The 20,213-nt window shown below is 35.0% G+C and overlaps 1 protein-coding gene and 1 pseudogene across 1 annotated transcript in view; both read left to right on the top strand.

Annotated features, from left to right (window-relative positions):
• The first annotated feature begins 779 nt into the window (after positions 1–779).
• On the top strand, positions 780–4,023 carry LOC120622145 (transmembrane emp24 domain-containing protein 2-like; annotated as a pseudogene).
• A 13,492-nt stretch (positions 4,024–17,515) lies between these two features.
• The window catches only part of ACTR2 (actin related protein 2), a 31,876-nt gene continuing 29,178 nt past the window's right edge, over positions 17,516–20,213 (top strand). The window contains exon 1 of the mRNA XM_039886979.1: positions 17,516–17,702. Coding sequence (XP_039742913.1) covers positions 17,655–17,702 — 48 coding nt within the window. The 5' untranslated portion in view covers positions 17,516–17,654. The remainder of the gene's footprint in view (positions 17,703–20,213) is intronic.

Genomic DNA, 20,213 nt, shown 5'->3' with positions numbered 1-20,213 from the left:
TTGTCCTGTCTTCTCTTGCACCCCATATTTTCTCTATTTTAACACATATTATGTTTTTGAAAAAAGGAGAGTGGTCAAGTATGTTTTTGGTATTTACTGCATTTATGATGTCCTGAACTATTAATTCTTGGCTAACTTTCAAGAAAATAAAAATGAATACAGTTCGTAGATTTTCTAAGTTTACAAAGAAATGCCCTGTCCCTTCTTTTGCACATGCTTGTGCTACTAAAAACTAAATCATCAAAATAAGAGCAAAACCTAAGAAACAAATAATTCATTAAAGTAAAATGAATGTGGTTACTACTAATTCATATTTCGTACAATCCAATATGAAAGCATTTTTGGTAAAGGATAAAAAGTACATATCCTGGGCAGATGAATTCAACCTAGCACTTGAAAGTTTGGTGTGGACACAATTACCTATAAATATGGGTTTTAAAACAAACATAAAGCCTTAACTTAGAGTTTCATTGTGTTTTATAGTCGTCATGACCCTTATTTTTAAATAGCTGTTTAAGTCTACCTAATAAAGAGGAAGTATGTGTTTGTGTATGGGGTTTGTAAATTAAATGCAGTAAACTATGGCTTTAAAAAGAACATTGTTTTCATGACACTGCTTGTTAATCTAGCTAGAATTATTTACAAAATAATTGAGTGTATAATAGTGATTCATTTACAAAAAAAAGAACTGTTTCCCTTTAAAACTTAAGTTATTTTAATTATTCTAAGTGTATTTGCAAAAACTAAAATTCAAAAAGTTCTGTTTACAGAATGGCAGCATGAGGTGATCCATGTATGTGTTACCCCACAAAATAGCCCAAAATGGTGAAAATTACAAAAACATCCATTTAAAGTCTCTGAATATTGTCCAAAAGTCATATAGCAAACAAAAAAATACTTATTCAAGGAAATCTACCATATTTCAGTTTGAACAGAAAGGATCTATGACACTTGAGCCACATAACCTGCTCCCTCTCTCCCCTCCTCCAGCTCAGCTTGATGAAAGCTCCACTCCAGGTACATTTGGCCAAAAAGACAGGGCTTTCTTTCCCTTTAGTTTATAGTCAAGGGATACAGCATATCAACAACAGGAGGTGCCACCAGCATTTTTCATCTCCTCCATCTCTGAGTTGCTGAGGCTGACTTCCAAGTGAGTGTGGCCAAGAAGTTGAAGACTCTCTTCTTATACCTAGAAATAAGGAACATTTAATAAACCAAAAGACATCCCATGGCTATGAATCAAAAGACTTAATATTTTTAAGAGGTCAGTTCTCCTCAAATTTATCTACAGATTTAACACAATCTCTATTAAAATTACAGCTTGAGTCTTTACAGAAATTGACAAACTGATCCTAAAATTAATGTGGAAATTCAAGAGACCCATAATAGCCAAAACGATCTTCAAAAAGAATAATGAAGTTGAAGGACCCACACTTTCTGATTTCAAAATTAATTACAAAGCTACATGGTACTGGACTAAAGATAGACATATAAACCAATGGGATATAATTAAGAGTCCAGAAGTAAATCCTAATATTTATGGTCAATTGATTTTCAACACAGATTCTAAGATAATTCTATGGGGAAAAAATAGTCATTTCAGCAAATGGGGCTGGGACAACCAGATATCCACACACAAAAGAATGAAGTTTGTTCCCTACCACATACCATATACCCAAATTAACTCAAAGTGGATCAAAGACATAAGTATAAGAGCTTCAACTATAAAACTCATGGAAGAAAACATAGGCTTAAATCTTTGAGACCTTGAATTAGGCAATGATTTCTTAGATATGACATCTAAAGCTCTAAAGCACACATAACAAAAGATAAGATAGCGAGATTTGTATCTAGAATATATAAAGAACTATTACAACTTAACTATTACAACTTTATAATTGAGTTGTATTACTACTTAATGCAACTCAATTAAAAATGAACAAAGGATCTGAATAGGCAGTTCTCCAAAGAAAATATAAAAATGGCTAATAAACACATAAAAAAATGCTCAATATCATTAGCCATCAGATAAATGCAAATGAAAACCACATAACCACTTCACAGTCATAGGATGGCTATAATCAAAAAGACAGATAGTAACATGTTGGCCAGAAGAAATTAGAACCCCAATACAATACTGATGGGAATGTAAAAGGGTACAGCCACTTTGGAAAACAGTCTGGCATTTCCTCAAAAGGTTATACACAGAGTTACCATGTGATCCAGCAATTCTACTCCTAGGTATTTATCTAAGATAAATGAGTAATAAAAACGTGTTTGCACAGCTTGTACGTATGTATAAAAACTTGTACATGAATGTTCATAATAGTGTCATTCACAATAGTTAAAAAGTTGAAATGGCTCAAATGTCTGTCAACTGATGAATGAATAAACAAAATGTGTTATACCCATACAATGGAATACTATTCAGTGATAAAAATGAATGAAGTACTGATACATATTACAACATGGATGAACCTTGAAAACATGCTAAGTAAGAGAAGCCAGTCACAAAGGGCCATCGAATGTATGATTTCATTTACATGAAATATCCAGAGAAGGTAAATTATAGAGATTGAGAGTGTATTAGTAGTCACCTAGATCTGGAGAGAATTGGGAGTGATAGCTGAGTGATATAGGGTTTCTTTTGGAGGCAATAAAATATTCTAAATTAATTGCAACAATGGTTGCACAACTCTCTGAATATACTAAAAAGCCATTGAATTATACGTTTTAAATGGGTGAATTGTATATCTCAATAAAACTGTTTAAAAAAAGAATTGAGTTACAGATTTCTAAAAGGATATTGATGAAATGGTAATTCAAAATATCAAAGAATTTAATGCTTATAGCTAACCTTATCTAAAAGACTACGAGATTTGAAAATTAATCATGTAAGATGTTTCAACCATGAGAATGTTAAGAATACTGATTACAATATTTTTCTGCTTTACCATTTTCTCTCCTCCCTTTTTCTGTTTCTCACCAAATTACATTTTTATATCTTTCTAAGTCTTATGTTCTATTGATTTCAAAGTCCTTTTGACTTCACATAGAACTCCATGAACAGAGAACATAGAAACTAATGATAATAGAATTATTTTATTAAAAGTTCATATATTTTAAATTATGACAAATTGGTATAATATGAAAAATGATTCCAGTTAAAAGGAATATAATAGACGGGCGGCGCAGTCTGAGCAGGTGGAGCTGAGGCAGCGGTGGTGGCAAGGGCAGCTCTGGAGGCCACAGTCTGGGTCCCGGCTTTTTTTTTTTTTTTTTTGGAGTCAAAAGGAAAGTTTATTAGAAAGAGGGTAATGCTCCACAGACAGAGTGTGGTTTCCTCTCAGAGACAAGAGAGTGAGAGGGACCAAGAGAAGATTGGAAAGATGGAGTCTCAGCTTTGACCCCATCCCGACCACAGTGACGGTTGCTGAGCTGCTGGGGCTCCTGACCGCCCTCCAGGCCACAGCCTCGGGCTACTTTATCAGCATCACTGGGCATGCCAAGGAGTGCTTCTTTGAGCGTGTCACCTTGGGCACCAAGATGGGCCTTATCTTCAGGGTGGCTGAGGGCAGCTTCCTGGACATCAATGTGGAGATTACAGGGCCTGATAATAAAGGAATTTATAAAGGAGACTGGGAGTCCAGTGGGAAATATACATGTGCTGCTCATATGGATGAAACATATAAACTTTGTTTGAGCAACAGATTATCCACCATAAGTCCAAAAATAGTGATGTTCATGACTGATATTAGGAGGCCCCAAAAGGGCAAGACATAGAAACAGAAGCTCACTGGAACAAGCTAGAAGAAATGATTAATGAGCTAGCAGTGGTGATGATAGCTGCAAAGCATGAACAGGAATACCTGGAAGTTCAGGAGAGAATACAGAGCAACAAATGACAACACAAATAGCAACGTGGTCTTTTGGTCCTTTTTTGAAGCTCTTGTTTTAGTTGCCATGACATTGGGACAGATCTACTACTTGAAGAGATTTTTTGAAGTTTAGAGGGTTGTTTAAAAAGCCTTTTCCTGATGATTCAAAATTTATATTTCACTGTTTACTCAACATCTTGGTCATAATCATGTCTTAGTTTGTACGTTTTTATTTCCTGAACTGTACATTCACAGCTTATGTTTCTTTGTGATTAATAGATATTGGGGAAAACACCTTTTTAGAAAAAAGTTATAGTGAAAATTTGACATTCAATTAGCACGATTTCTTATTTGAATTTTGCCTCTATAATGATATAAGTCCTAGCAGAGCTTGAACACTGTAAATCAAATGTAGGCATACAGTCTCTATTGTATCTTCTTTTGTTATAATAGAATGCAGTTTGTTTAGGGTAGTACTTTACTAAAATGACTGCATTATTTTTATTGCCTCTAAGTGTGGGAAATACTATACCAGAAAACTCTTGCACATGTGCACAACAAGTCACGTACAAGAATGTTCATCACAGCAAGCTTTGTAATAGGAAAAAAATCAGAAAATATCTAAGTATTCATAAATTAGGTAGGGATAAATAAAATATGGCATAGTCATATAAAAGGATCCTATGCGGTAGGATCCTATTATAGTTTTAATTTACATTCCCATAATGGTTAATGATGTTGAATATTTTTTGCTACATATCTAATGGATATTTTTTTAATGCTGTCTAAGGATTTATCAAAACTTAAAGCAATATTACTTCTGAGGAGGTGAGAGGGAACTAGCATTAATGATGAGAGTAAAAAGGGACTTACAGTGTATCTGTAATGTACTATATTTTAGAAGAATAAATTCATATACTATTTATGTAATTAACTGTTAACTAAAACAAAACAAAAAAGGGCTGAATAAAAAAACAGAAGCAGTATTTTATCGTTGAAAGAACTCAGACTCCAGATCAGCCAGACTTGGGTTTAAATTCTGATGTTCCAATAAATGGACTAGTGTTCATTTTTAGGAATAGTGTCATGCTATAAGATGCTTAGTGATCTTATTCTGTGCTTCCTAAATGAGTAATAGATTATATTTTCAAGTTGAACAAAGTCAATACTAGCAAGTCCCTAGTAAACTCTTTTTCCTTGAAGTCTTCAAAATTTATGAAAATATCTATAATGCTTAACAAAGCTTTTTTTCTACATCTCTGTGATTATCAGACCAAATCAACACTGAAAAGTATTTCTGCCCCATAATCTTAACCAAAGAGTGAAGAGCAATCATTATCCTTAAGAATGCCAAAACAGGTTTGAACAGGTTTATCTGTTCTCTGTGGCAACTTTACATTCCAAGACAAAATCTCATCCAGATATTCAAAAGGAAATTCGAGTTCTCTGCACTATGCGACAAAAGAAGGGGTCATGTTACCAAAATTGTGTGACAGGTTTCCAACACAAGTTAGCCCACTTTAGCATATTTAGTTTTCTTTGCCATTGAAGATGACCAGTCTATCATTGATGACAACATTCTCTTAGGTGCCAGCACACTGCATTTATAATTTACAGTAGGAACTCAATTCGACTTTAATGTGTCAATTATCTTGACAAATATAAAGAAGTGTCACATTTCTAGAAATGTTAATGCAGGTCATGGGAGTGAACATGGTGAATCTTATTCTGGTAACTAAGGAGAAAAAGAAACAAGGCAAGGGGAATAAAGAAGAAACAAGTATAAGAAGTAAAACTATCTGATCATCTTAATGCTCATCCTAGTTAGAACGTCACCAGTGAAAAAATAAAAGGGAATGTGAATGTTAATGTTATAACTGTGATTTGTAAAATTTGTAAAAATAATCATAATAAAAGTAATATCTTTTATAAATTAAAAGAGTAATGTGTTTATTGGGGGCAAAAAACAAACAGAATTGTATAAAGTGAGAAGTTTTGAAAAGTGGCCAAGATCACAAAGCTAAGACTTCTTAAAAAGCAACTAGAACCCAGGACTTCTATTTCATGGTTCAGTACGCTTTCCATAGGTTCATTATTCCATGACATAAGTATATTAATTATTTGTCATTTAACTTCTCTGTACCTCAATCTACTCATCTTTAAAATAAGGGGGTTGTAACAAACCTGAAAGTAGTCATGGGCTTCTGAGGGCCATTTTTAATACTCTGCAAAAGAACAGTGATACTCTTGTTTCATAACAGTGATACTGATTATTATAGAGTGTGCCACAGCAGTTATTGAAGTCCATGTCAGACACATAGAATATGTGTTCTCCCTGGCAACAGTTCAGAGCAATAGCCAAAATTAAGCAGCAAAGTATACTCAATGGAATCCTTGTGCTGAAAAGATTGGATCCTCGTGCTGAAAAGATTAAAACTGCTGGACTATATGGCTATGTTGCTTTAGCAGTGGCAGAAAGAGTTAATTCCCTGCTCACTCCTTTTGCTGTCTACAACTTATCTGAAAAACTTAGACTAAGAAATGAGTCAGAGTTTGAAGAGGGTTTGAGGCTGTGAGGCTTTGAGGCTTCATCCAGAAGTTATAGGTGAAGATCTCAGAGGAAGGCATAAAGACCATAATACAGATAAGAAGTCATCCCAGGAAGGTAGAAGAAACAGACCTTAGGCCTCCAGGCCAAAGCAAGAGGCCGAGCCTGTGCTTAATATAGGTTTTATTTCTATTTCCATGAACACATAGTTTTGTTTTAGACTTGTTTATTAGACTTCAAGGCCTGAAACAGCTTGTGACAAAAGCTCATGCTGTTCCACACTTTGTTGTTGGGGGATTTAGCCATGAATATCTCCCTTTTTAAGTTTTCATCAGAGATTTAAATCAATCACTGCCCCCACAAGCATAGCGTTTCTTTTCTTTTCAATAGCAAATTATTAACATGATATTTTAATCACAACGTTGAGGTAACAGAATATATTATTTAGGTTAAAGATATATAAAATTTGAATTTAATAAAATTTTATGCATTTTATCTAGATAATTTAAATGATTTTTAAATTGAAATTTTGCTGTTCTGATCATTTTCTTTCAGTGATGACAGATCACTCAGAAGCTTACATTTTGATATTGGATACTGTTGTCACACACACTTTCCCGGCCTAAATCAAGTGAAAAGAGAAACTCAAACCTACTTGGTTATTTAAAATACAATTTAGGGGCACTTGACCCTTATTAAAAAGTCTTCTGTTAATAGTCGGATTCTGAGAGCAATGACAGCCTCAGGCAACAATATGAATGAATGAATCTCACAAACAAAATGTTGAACAGAAGAAACTATACAAAAGAGTATATACTGTAATGATTCCATTTATATAAAGACAAAAATAGGCAAAATTAATCTATGTTGTTAGAAGCTGAATAATGTTTTCTTTTGAGGTAGAGAGGTGAAGCAGTGATTTAGGGGAGGTGTGGGAGCATCCTCTGAGTGCTCGTAATATTGTAATTCTTGTTTTGGCTGTGGTTACAATGTGTGTTCACTTAAGCCATATTGTCTTGAGCTATGAAAGTATAATTTATGTGCTTTTCTGCATGTGAATTATACCTCAAAATTTATTTTAAATTCTATACAGTTTTTTAAATATTAATTTTTATTTACATGGTAAATACATAAAAACATTCCTCGTGTTAAAAAGAAAACTGGAATATTTTCAGTTAAGTTCTTTTTATTTCTTTCAAATCTTGTGCTTTCCCAAAAGGGTATCAGTTTATCCTTTTTACATATATTTACATACCTAAGTAAGGACATATAGAAAATATATAGTATCATTGTGTGTATTTTAAGTCCTGTGTTCATTAAAACTGTCTCCATTAATAGACTTTGTATTACGTCTTTCAGTAATATAGGGTATCAATAATATTTTTCACTAAGAAACCTCTAATAATCTTCACTAAAATGATATATCATTATAAAATAGGCCCTATAGACATAAGTTTTATCATATATATGTCATATTGGATATATGTTTACTTTTATACATGTTATATATGATATAATTTTATAGATCTATGTTTTTTACATCAAGAAGTGGAATTGCTGAGTCATCTGGTAACTCTTGGTGTTTAACCTTTTGAGGAACTGCCAAACTGCTTTTTAAAGCAGCTGTATCATCTTACATTCCCACCAGCATGTATGAGGTTTCCAATTTCTCTACATCCTCATCAGGACTTATTATCTTGGTTTTTTGAATATAGCCATCCTAGTGAGTATGAAGTGGTTTTGATTTGCATTTAACTGATGATTTCTTTAAAGCTAATGATGCTAAGCTTTTTTGTGTGTGTTTACTTTCCATTTGCATATCTTCTTTAGAGAGATGTCTATTCAGATCCTTTTCCCATTTTTAAATTAGGTTGTCTTTATTGAATTTTAAGAATTCTCGATATGTGATAAATATAAATAAATCCCATATCATATATATGACTTGCAGATATTTTCTCTCATTCTATGCGTTATCTTTTTACTCATTTGATGGTGTCTTTTGTAGCACAAATGTTTTCAGTTTTGGTGAAGTCCAATTTATCTATTTTTTCTTTTGTTGCTAGGCTTTTGTGTCATATTTAAGAAACCATTACCTAATCTAAACTCATGAAGATTTACTCCTATGTTTTCTTCTAAGAGTTTTGCTCTTACCAGTACTGATTCGGCTGCACGCAAGAAGCACCAGGGACTTACAGGAAGACACTGTCAGAGTGAGGGCCAAGGCGAGATTCACTCTACAAAAGTGCTGGCGGTATCCATTGTTTCTTGTTGAGCCCTTCCCCCTCCTAGTGTGTGGACACAGCGCCACCATAGCCCAGACGTCATCAAATTGGATAACAGAGGTCACTCTACCCAGAGGATTCTCTGAAACTCCGCCTCCCCCAACTCAGGCCCCACCCAAGCCACATCTAAGTATCTTCAGCAAGTTAGGTGCTCCTTGCTGAGCAGCACCTACACTCACACTGGAGGCAGTTGGCCTTGGTTTCTGATCTGGCCTTTTGAGGCAACTATAAACACAGTATCTGTGGATTGCTTGCTGAATCTTAACAGGTAGCCTTGGAGGGGCAGAGGCTTGGGCTAAATTTGGCCTGCAGCTGAACTCCTCTCAGGACTGTGCCACTGGACACCTACTTCACAAATCCACGCTAATAAGACAGGAGACTTAAGAGCTTTGCTTAGTACATAGAAACAGACCCAGAAAGCCAGCCAAAATGGGAAGACAAAGAAGCAGAAACCATATGACAGAACAGAAGAGAGATCCAAAAATAATAGAGTCAAGTAATCTAACAGATGCAGAGTTCAAAACACTGTATAAAGACGCTCAATGAACTTTTGGGAAGTGTAGATAAATTCAGTGAGAACTTCATAAAAAACATAAAAATGGAAATGGAAATTATAAAAGGGAACCAGTCTGAAATGAAGAACACATTATCTGAGATGAGAAGTATATTAAATGGAATAAACAAAGTGAATAAAGAAGAGGATCAAATAACCTATCTAGAGGATGGAAAAGCCAAGGACACTCAATCAGAATGGCAAGAAAAAAGATGCCAAGACTATAAAAATAATTTAAGGAGCATATGGGACACTATTAAAGGTCAAAACATCCATCTCAATGGTGTATCTGAAGAAAAACAAGATGTTGAACAGCTGTTTGAAGAAATAATGATGGAAAACTTCCCTATCCTGGTGAAAGAAATGGACATACAACCCCAGGAAGCTTAGAGAACCCCAAAAATCAGAGATCCAAAGAGGCCCACACCAAGACACATCATAACTAAAATGCCAAAGGTTAAATACAAAGAAAAAAATCTTAAAAGCAGCAAGAGAAAAGCAGAGAGTTACCTACAAGGGAACACCCATAAGACTGGCAGCTGATTTCTCAAAAGAAATTATGCAGGACAGAAGACCCAGGATCTACAACCAAGAATACTTACTTTATCCAGCAAAGCTATCATTTAGAGTTGAAGGACAGATAAAGAGCTTCCCAGACAAAAATAAGCTAAAAGAATTTATCACCACCAAGCCAGTATTATAGGAAATGTTGAAGGGACTTCTTTAAGAAGAAAAAACATGTATCAAAAACAGGAATAAAGGATGGTAATAACTATATTCCTATCAATAAGTACTTCAAATGGAAAAGAATTAAGTGCTCCAACTAAAAGATAGAATGGATGAATAGATAAGAAAACAAGACCCTTACATATGCTGCCTACAAGAGACTCACTTCAGTTTAAAAGACACACAGACTAAAAGGAAGCATATGGAAAAAGATGGAAAAAGTATTTAAGTCAGACAGAGAAAGCAAAACAATATATGATTTCACTTATTTGCGGAATCTAAGGAATCAGAAGAACAAACTAATCAAAAATAGACTCACGAATATAGTGGACAATTTGGTGATGGACAGAGGGGATGGGGGTTGGGGTCTGGGAGAATGGGGTGAAGGGTTAAAGAAATACGAATTAGTAGCTTTATGGTCACGGGGATGGGGAGCACAGCATAGGGAATGCAATTAGCATTAATATGTTGGCTAGGTGGAGGGTCAGGGGAGGGAAGGAGCAATTGGCGAGATTGTTTTATGAATGATATAGATGTCTAACCAACGTACTGTATACTCGAAACTAATTAAAATAAATAAATCTTAAAAAAGAATTTTGCTCTTAAGTTTACATATTTGATCCGTTTTGAGTTAGTTTTTTTATCTTGTAAAATGGGGAGAGAGGGATAATTAACCTTTGAATGAGGCACATCACAACTAAAATTATAGCTGATACACATTTAAATGCCTATGTGATTTGTTTTTTAATTTTAAACATCATTTAACTAACTTAGTTTCAAAACTATAATTCTTCTATACAACTGCAGCAGCTAATTAGGTCAAAACCTATTAGCTTTGGAAGTGAGAAATTGTGGAGCAGGCAAACTGTACTTGATTGTTTTCTGGTCCGATCAGACAATAATCATTGATGGCTGCTTAAACTATTAAGTGACAAGTTCATGCAGAACTCTGTAAGAGATCATCCAATAACACCAAAATCCACTGAATAATCTTAACATCACTGCACATGAGACACCCAGACATTATATTCTTTCGAATGTGTTAAATAAGAAATATATATTACTGCTATGAAAAACTTTTGCCAAAATAATTGAACCTAAATCTAATCAAGCTTCTAGATCTAACTACAAGTTTAAAAAAATACAGAGGCTAGAGAAACAAGAAAAACAACACTTTATAGATACAGTTGGTCCAGAATGTGGGAAATTCTAGAGAAACAATAGTTTCTTTAAAGAAATGGTATAAAAAAGAGAAGAGTTATAGACTAAAACCGTCTTGAGACATATCAACCAAATGCAATATGTGGACCTTGTTTAGATCCTGATTGAAATATAACAACTATAAGAGGACATTTTTGAGACAATCGGGGAAAACTGAACATGAAAAAAAAAAGAATTTATTAATTTTGTTGGCTAGAATAATGGTATTGTGATTATGTTTTTAAAGTCTTTTAGAAGCACATAGAGAAGTATTTAAAGGAGGAAGGGTATGAGAACCTGAGATTTGCTTTAAAATCTCAAGCAAACAAGAACAACAACAAAATTGTCTGAAGGGAAATAGATGAAAGAAAAACAGCAGAAAGCTGATGGCCATTAAAGTTAGGTAATGGGTTCCTGGGGTTTATTTTACTATACTTTTATCTGTGTTTGAATATTTCCACAATAAAAGTTAAAAATAGTAAGTAGATTATTACATTAAAAATAATTTAAGACTATTAAAGTATAAGACACACATAAATTCTTCAGAATTATTTTCCTCTAATCCTGAGGTATACTTGTGTATACAGAGAATTTAAAAGCAAGCGAGAAGATAAATGAAGTTAAGAAATTGGATAGTAAAATGTTTCATTTAACAGTACTTATTCTCTTTCCCAACCCAAACATGGATATCAAATCACAGATCACAGATCCCTACTTTTTTTTTTTTTTTTGCATAACAATTGTACTCTTCCTAGGCTAGATCTAAATCAGGATAATAGCAAAATTTATAGTATTGCAAGATTTTCACTGAACATGGATTGAGTAGTATTGATATCAATGCAATGTTAATTTTATATTATCAAAAACAAAGAATATCCATGTAATACATTCTATCTATAGTACCATCAAATGTCATAAAATTATTTATAATTGTCACTTAAAATTTAATTAACCATGAGGAAACAATCATACAAATTGAGAATATGCATGGGACATTTCTACAGCCAAATGACCTGAACTCTTCAAAAATTCACTGTCATGAAGAAAAAAAAAGATGGGAAGACTATTCTAGATTAAGAGATTAAAGAGGCATAACAACAAAAACAATATGTGGAATATAAAAATAATATCCTGATTGAATCTTATTTCGGTGGAAAAACATCTATAAACACTTTAGGAACACCTGAGGAAATATGAATATGTACTGGATATTAGATGATATGGAATTATTGCCACTTTTTCTTAGATATGATAATGATATTATGGTTTTGTAAGACATTACACTTATTCTCAGAATAACCATGCTAAAGAATTTAGGAGTGAAGTAACACGATGTCTGAAACACAAATGGATAAACTTGCTTCCAACTAACTTGATTTAACACTGCTAATGTAAACATTTATTGTAGCAACAGAAATGGGAATAACTTAGAAATGTTTAGATAATTGACAAGATAGAGAAGTACTTTTTGGGGATAAACACAAATCTTCTGACTTAGTGTCTTTTTAAAGCAAATAACTAAATAAATGATATGGATGTTCTCTTTCTGAATCTTTCAGGTACAGAATAAGACATACTATATGTGGTAACACTATTAGTTTCTAAAATGAGTGAGCATCTTAGGAGTAAATCAAAGTTCCAGTCAAAACATTCCCAAGGTGCCATTGTTTTCATTAACTAAGAGACTGCAGATACAAATAACTGCATTTTTAAGTTAATTTGAGAAAATCTTTCTTACCTATAAATTCTGGAGAAAAAAAGATTTAATTATTTTTGTTATTTTACTTCAATTACTAGTAGGCACTGTTTTCCTTCTCAGCTCAAGTGTAATACATAGCTATGAGTAGGGGTGTATTTTTTTAGTGGAGGGGTGGGGAGGTGTGTGTGTATGTGTGTATTTTAACAGCCATAATCTTACTCCATTATCATGAAAACATATTGACCCTTCCCATTCAAGCACAGAGGCTAAATCAGGTCTAAGTGAAATGCTAGCATCCCTCTAGGAGTCGTCCCCAACTGGGATACCAACTGGGACTTCAGGTTTTCATGACAGATCTGGAAGTTTCCCAAAATCCTGAGGAAACAGAGCTTGGGCTTTGGAGTCAGGCACGCTTGTACCTAATTCTAGTTCTGATACATGATAGATAAATTTGAGCAAGTAACTTAATTTTTAAAACAACATTGTTGAAGTTACAAGATATAACATACATGTATCAAATGTACAGTTTTATGATTTTTAGTAAATTTATACAGTTGTGCAACCATTACCAAAATCTAGTTTTAGAACATCATCCCATAAAATACTCTCATGCCTATTCAAGGGAAACCTGGCTCCCAGCTCCAGCAATCACTGATCTGCTTTCTGTATCTATAAATTTGCTTTTTTCCTAAAAATTTCATATAAATTGAATCATACAATATGCAGTCTCTTGTATCTGGTATAAATTTTTTAGGTTCATTCATGTTATAGCATATATTGTTTCTTTTTTATTGCCAAATACTATTCCATTACATGGATACATCACATAGTTTACTCATTCACTAATTGATGGACATTTGGAATGTTACCGCTTTTAGCCTATTACAAATAATACTGCTATGAATATTTGTGCACAAGACTGTGGATATATATTTTCATTTCTCTTGGGTATATAACTAGGAATGGAATTGCTGGGTATGGTAATATTATGTTTAACTTTTTGAAAAACTGCCCAACTGTTTTTCAAAGTGGCTGCATCATTGTACATTCCCATCAGCAAAATATCAGAGTTCCAGTTTCTCCATATCTTTGCCAACATGTGTTATTTTGTCTTTTTGATTATAGCCATTCCAACGAGTATCAAGTGGTATCTTATTATGGTTTTAATATGAATTTCCCTAATGATTAATGATGATGAGCATCTTTTCATGTGCTATTAGCCATTCATAAATCTCCTTTGGTAAATGTCTATTTAAATATTTTGCCCTCTTTAAAATTAGGTATTTGCTCTTAATTTATTCTGGATACAAGTCCTTCATTAGATATATAATTTACAAATGTTTTCTCCTAGTCTGTAGTTCATCTTTTTGTTTTCTTAATACATGAATTAAAAGTTTTAAAATTTAATTTTAAAAAGTTTTAAATTTCTATCGAGTCCAATTTACCAGCTTTTTTCTTTTATGGATCAGGATTACGGTGTCATATCTAAACAATCATTGCTTAACTTAATATCAAAAGATTTTTCTCCTTTGTTCTTCCAGAATTTGGAGAGTTTTAGCTCTTTTACATTTAGGTCTATAGTACTCGCTTTGGCAGCACATATACTAAAATTGGAACAGTTAGCTCTATGATACATTTGTATTAATTCTTGTGTATGGTGTGAGGTTAGTGTCAAAGTTCCTTTTTCCCACGCACGTGGATATCCAATTGCCCCATCACTATTAGTTTAAAAGAATTCCCCTTCTCCATTGAATTGTTTTAGCACATTTGTTGAAAATCAATTGACCATAAATCTAAGAGTTTATTTTGGCTCTACCTAATCTGTTCCATTGATCTATATGTCTATCCTTGTGCCAATACCACAAGACAGTGGTCTTCATCACTGTAGCTTTATAAGTCTTGAAATCAGGTAGTAGTAGCTCATTGCCTTTGCTTTTCTTTTTCAAAAGTGTTTTGACTATTCTGGTTCCTTTGCATTTTCATATAAATTTTAGGATCCAGTGTCAATTTCTAAAAAAAAAGCTTGCTGGGATTTTGATAGCAATTACATTGAACATATAGATCAATTCAGAGAGAATTATCATCTTAACAGTGAGTGTTCAGTTCATGATCATGGTGTGTTTATCTAGATATTTGATTTCTCTCACAGTGTTTTGTAGTTTTCAGTATATAGGTCTCGAATTACTCTATTAATTTAATCATATTTTCTGATGCTCTTGTGAATGGAATTATTGTCCTAATTTTATTTTTACATTGTTCACTGATAGCATATATAAATATATTGATTTTTTATGTAGATCTCATACCTTATGACCTTGCTAGACTTAATTTTTTAAAGCCCCCATTTTCTTGTGTGTAAAATGGAAATATTTGCCTAGCAAGGTTTTCGTGTGGAATAATATATATATCATCTGAACAGAAAGCTAGAAATGAAGCCTCCCTCAAAAAATTCAATCACTTGAATGTGGGGTCACATTATTTTGAGGAAAGCGAAATACCCAGATTGTGCTTGGTATAAAACACAGGAGACAGTCACTAATAGTATTATATCTGAATTTACATAATCAGGGGATTTTGGTGCATTTTCATTAGTATAGTGAATAAGATGTTTGTTGATATCATCTGCATGTATAGTTTTATAATCAGAAGAAAACAAAAATATTATTTCTTAAAAAATATAAATTAGTAATAAATTTAATTTCATAAAGAGGAAAAGTAAAAGAACATAGAAATATTTGAGTTCAATTTGCTGAGTCCAATTAAATGTAATTCCAGGAAAATTGCACAGTGCTGGGCACTGGGGCCACAAAAGCATGATGTATAATTTATGAACTAATGCACTGTTTAGAATGAGATGTCTCAATGACTATCGAAGCACGTCTAGGGAAGACATATTCCCCTAAGGTCACCCACCCATCCTAACCTTTCAAACTTCCAACTACAACTGTGGCAGCTTTACTTTGATCTATTTTATATATTGGGAGTTCCATATAAGATTAAAATTGAATAAAGTATTCTATGTTTTTATAAAGGTTTGAAAACCACCAGTCTAATAAAAGAACAAAGCAAAAACTGAGAGGCAGCCTCGTATTATAATATTGGATGGAGGGGAGGGGGTTCATGATCCATGTTTTATTCTAGTCATGTACATGTATAGCCATGTGAAAGGCACAATTCTAGTTCTTACCTCAGAAACGATGGCATTTTTTTCTAAATGAATTTTAATATCATTCATTTAATAAATATTTGTTGTGTATAATAAGCACAATGTTACTCATATATCCGTGGTAAATTAATAGCAAATAAACAATAAAAAGCATCTTGAAGGTATCAGTGAAGTCTTTACAGATGTGACAACTAAGTCTTAGAGCATGAGTAGATTTCTCCTCATTGATTAAAAAGAAAAAAGGTAAGGACATAAAAGATAGAGAGAACTGCATGTTTAAAAATGTGGAACAAATAAATAGCGAAACTAATAGAGTGAAGAAATAAAATGGAGTCGCTATGGTCAGGCTGCTAAATTATTAACATTGAGTAGGCTGAGGCATGAGGAAATGATTATATTCTTGCCTTAACTAGCCTGGGGACTTAACTTTTAAACTCTTCAGTTGTGTGTCAATGCATGGATGTACATTAATTCCATTGATAACCATCTTAACAAACTCAGGAAGGAATGTTCCATTATCTAGACCACCAGACACTTAGAAGATTACCATCTTGGATGAACCCAGAGGCTAAGTATGCATGACTGTTCTCAAGAATGTACTTTTTACTTAACAATGCTCAGCTTTTCTTTCTCCTTTGGAACACTCTTAACTTCTTGTGTTTTCAGTTTGCAAACCCTAAGATCCTAGAGTAACTCATTTACTTCTATCCACTGCCTCCTGACTCTTTTGAGAGCTGGGTTTGACAGCTACCACTGAAGGGACGCTTACTCTACGCACATAATTTTATCCCCACAACCCACAAGAGTAGAGGTTATTATGCCCAAAAGGTATGCCCAAATCATAAAACTCTTGAATGGCAGGGCTAGATTTGAAAGTGGGGTTGTCTGATTTCAAAGTCAAAGCTCTGGATTCAGATAGGTGCATTCAATGAAGAGGTGTGATGCAACATGGGCAAAGAGTTGGGATGGAATTGGAGGTATCTGTGTAAACGCATTTCAAATACGTGTGTGTATTCATTCCAGCTCCGATCCCTGAAAGTGCTTGGAAAAGCAAGAGCACCCTAAGTTATGTTCAGTGATGAGATTCGTGGGGATTTCCAGGTTTGCTCCCCCTTCCGGTTAGCTTCTCTGCCACATTCCTCTGCCATCTCGCGACAGAACGGATGTCCTGCCTGGGCCTTCTCTTTAGAGAAGGTAAACTGCACCCCCACAAATCCTGCGATGCTTTAGGGAAAAGATTGCAGCACCCACCAGGTTTACTGCCATAAATGCGCCGCGAAGCGCCGGAAACTAGACGCATCACCCGAGTGGGCGGTGACCATGAGGGCGGAGCTGGATCCGGAGCTGAGGGCGGGGCGTCAGTGCTCCTCCGTTTCTTATTGGAGACCACAGCTGCCAGTCTCGGCCTCCTTCCCATACCTACCTTTCCGGCTCAGGCCGTCAGTGAAATTGCGGGCGGCGGCGGGTGGTGACTTCCGGGCGGGGGATGAGAGTTGAGCCCTAGGAGGGGCTGCGAAGGGTGAGGAGAAGGAAGAGGAAAGGGCCGGGCGGTGGCGGCTGTAGGTTGTTGGGCGGCAGCGGCGGCTCTCTTCCGTGCGGACGATGGACAGCCAAGGCAGGAAGGTGGTGGTGTGCGACAACGGCACCGGGGTAAGCGCCCGTTGGGGAGGCCCCAATGGCCATAGGCCCCGGTGAGGATGTGCGGGAGACGTGCGGGCCCCCCGGTCTGGGGCTTTACCTCTGGGCCTTCGGGCCGCCTGGGCGGAGGAGCTCGGTGCAGTCCTTTCCGCCTCTGCGGGCGTGGGGAGTGAGCGGGCGGAGCCCGGGCTGTTCTCCCCGAGCCTGCCACCCCCCTCAGCCCCCGGGTCAGGGCGGCGGCGAGGCCGGCAGTGGATGGGGATGTCGCCTGCTGCCCGGCAGGGGCGGGCTCCGCGCTCTTGCCGGGGCAATTTGGCGAAAGGGTCCGAGAGTAAAACCCTGGGTTTGGGTGTTCGAAAAGGGCTCCGATTCCCAGAGGAGCCGGTGTTTAAAAAAGGAGAAAGACCCAGAGGCCTTCCTCTTCCTGTATAGATACCGAACGGCAGGCAGGAAATGGCTTTAAAGAAAAAAAAGGGAAGTGTTGTCAATGCAAGCTTCAGCCCTTTCACAGTTTTGAGGGGTTTTGTTTGTTTGTTTGTTTGAGGGGAGGGGAGGCCCGATAGGCGCTTCATTTATACTTTTTTGTTCTTCATGCCGGGAATTTGGCCCAGGTACAGCCCCTGGAAACCAGCGTGTTCCATTGAATGATCTTGGGTGTTCCATTGAATGATCTTGGGACATCTAAGACCCCTTAAGGCCCAAGTGTTAATTCTGCTGACATTGGGGGAAGTTAATCAGTTTTGGTACCACTCCCCTTTTTTCCTTAGGTGCAGATTAGAAATAATGGTTAGTCTTTAAGAGTCTAAAATGCGAATAGTTGTAAAAATCTAAGTAAGACCCTGATTTAGAAATTATTTGAAAGTTATTTCTTTCAAACGCCCCCTCCTTTTAAAAAATGTATTTTGGGCAGCCAAGTCAGCAAAGCAGAAGACAGAAATGTTCCATAGTGATCATTTTCTTCTACATTACAGTGATGTCTAACCCTTTTGGAGTGGCATATTTTGTGACTTTTCTCCTTCTCCTTCCATAACATATGAATTAAAGCAGATTTTACTTTAAAACACTTTGGAAACGGAATTGTTGAGAGGAGAAAAGAGCTAATGTTCACTGCCATAATACTTCCCTCGATTGGATTTGTTACAGACTTTTACAAGCAATTATACTAGCTTTATAATTGGACTTGAGTAATAAGAGTGTTATATAATGAGACATCCATACAAAATGGGATACTTAAAAGAGGCAGATCTACTGCTATGGAAACATGTCTAAGATTTACTCAAGTTATTTTAAATGATTCATTTATACTTGTGTTCTTTATTAAAGATATTTATACATCCACAAACTTATATGTGTATATGAAAGTTTTGGAGGGATACATAATAATCTGGATAGCGGTTACCTGTGAGACTAGGGTTAACAGTCAGAGTGAGGGAAGATGAGGACTTTGTGTCTCTTCCAAATTATTGGGAAAATGTCTTCTGTTTTTTAATAAAACATGTATTGTTAAACTATCTTTAAAGAAACTATAAACATTTGTTACTTTTAAAGTTAAAACTTAAAGGTGCTTTTTAAAAGATATTAGTCTCAGATTGATCTCTAAAGAAATTTAAATCTTAAAAATGGAATTTAAAATATTTTGTTGTGTGAATATGTTAGATATTCTCTTTAGAAATCTGAGCCAGTTATATTTTAATGGATTCCTCCTTTTCAAGGGGTAATGAACCCTGTATTTGTAATGTTTTGTGATACTCAGTTAGAATAGGAATGTTAACCATGAGCTCATTTTTATGTTACTATTTTATTAGTTTAGCTATTAGAAAGCTGATTTTATATTATTGATTAGTCTTATTCTAATTCAGTCTTGTTCCTTAAGACAAAAGGTCAGTTACTATAACATAAGGAAAGTGTAGTTGGTTCAAACAAAAATTTATGTATTTGGTGTTACATTTCTTATTTTTAAATTTTATTCAGATTTTTGTAGAGACAAGATTGACTTCAAATGAAGAAACAGCTCTGATATAATACGTAGTCAGGAATACTGTGATATTTCTGAAAATTTAGAGGATTAGGAACCACTTAGATTCTGTATTCTGTTTCATGATCATCTTCATTTTATTTAGATGAAATTTGAATATCTTGTTTAATATTTAATTGTAAAGGTATAATGATTCCTTTACAATTAAATATTAAACAAGATATTCAAATTTAATTTCTAAAAATGTGCGAATAGTTGTTACCTAAAGCGACTTGCCTCTTACACGTTTTAAGTTTTAAAATCATAGGCAATTTGAGAAGTTGATGATTTCTTTTTTTTAACTCCTCTAGCAGCCCTAAGTTGAGTGCTCTAAGAGTAGATGAGTTCTTATGAACACACACACAGATGTTGGTCCTGTTCCTTTTCCTCATGAACCCCCAGCTAGACCAGTGTTTCATTAGGACAGCCTAGAGGAGGAAAATTCCAATAATCTATTTGCTTCATCCTTAATAACTAACTATTCAAACTTACCACCTAAAATAGAGTGA

Source organism: Pteropus medius, unplaced genomic scaffold (assembly GCF_902729225.1).
Source record: "Pteropus medius unplaced genomic scaffold, Ma_sr-lr_union100, whole genome shotgun sequence".
Classification (NCBI taxonomy): Eukaryota; Metazoa; Chordata; class Mammalia; order Chiroptera; family Pteropodidae; genus Pteropus; species Pteropus medius.
This window is presented reverse-complemented; position numbering and strand designations above follow the sequence as displayed.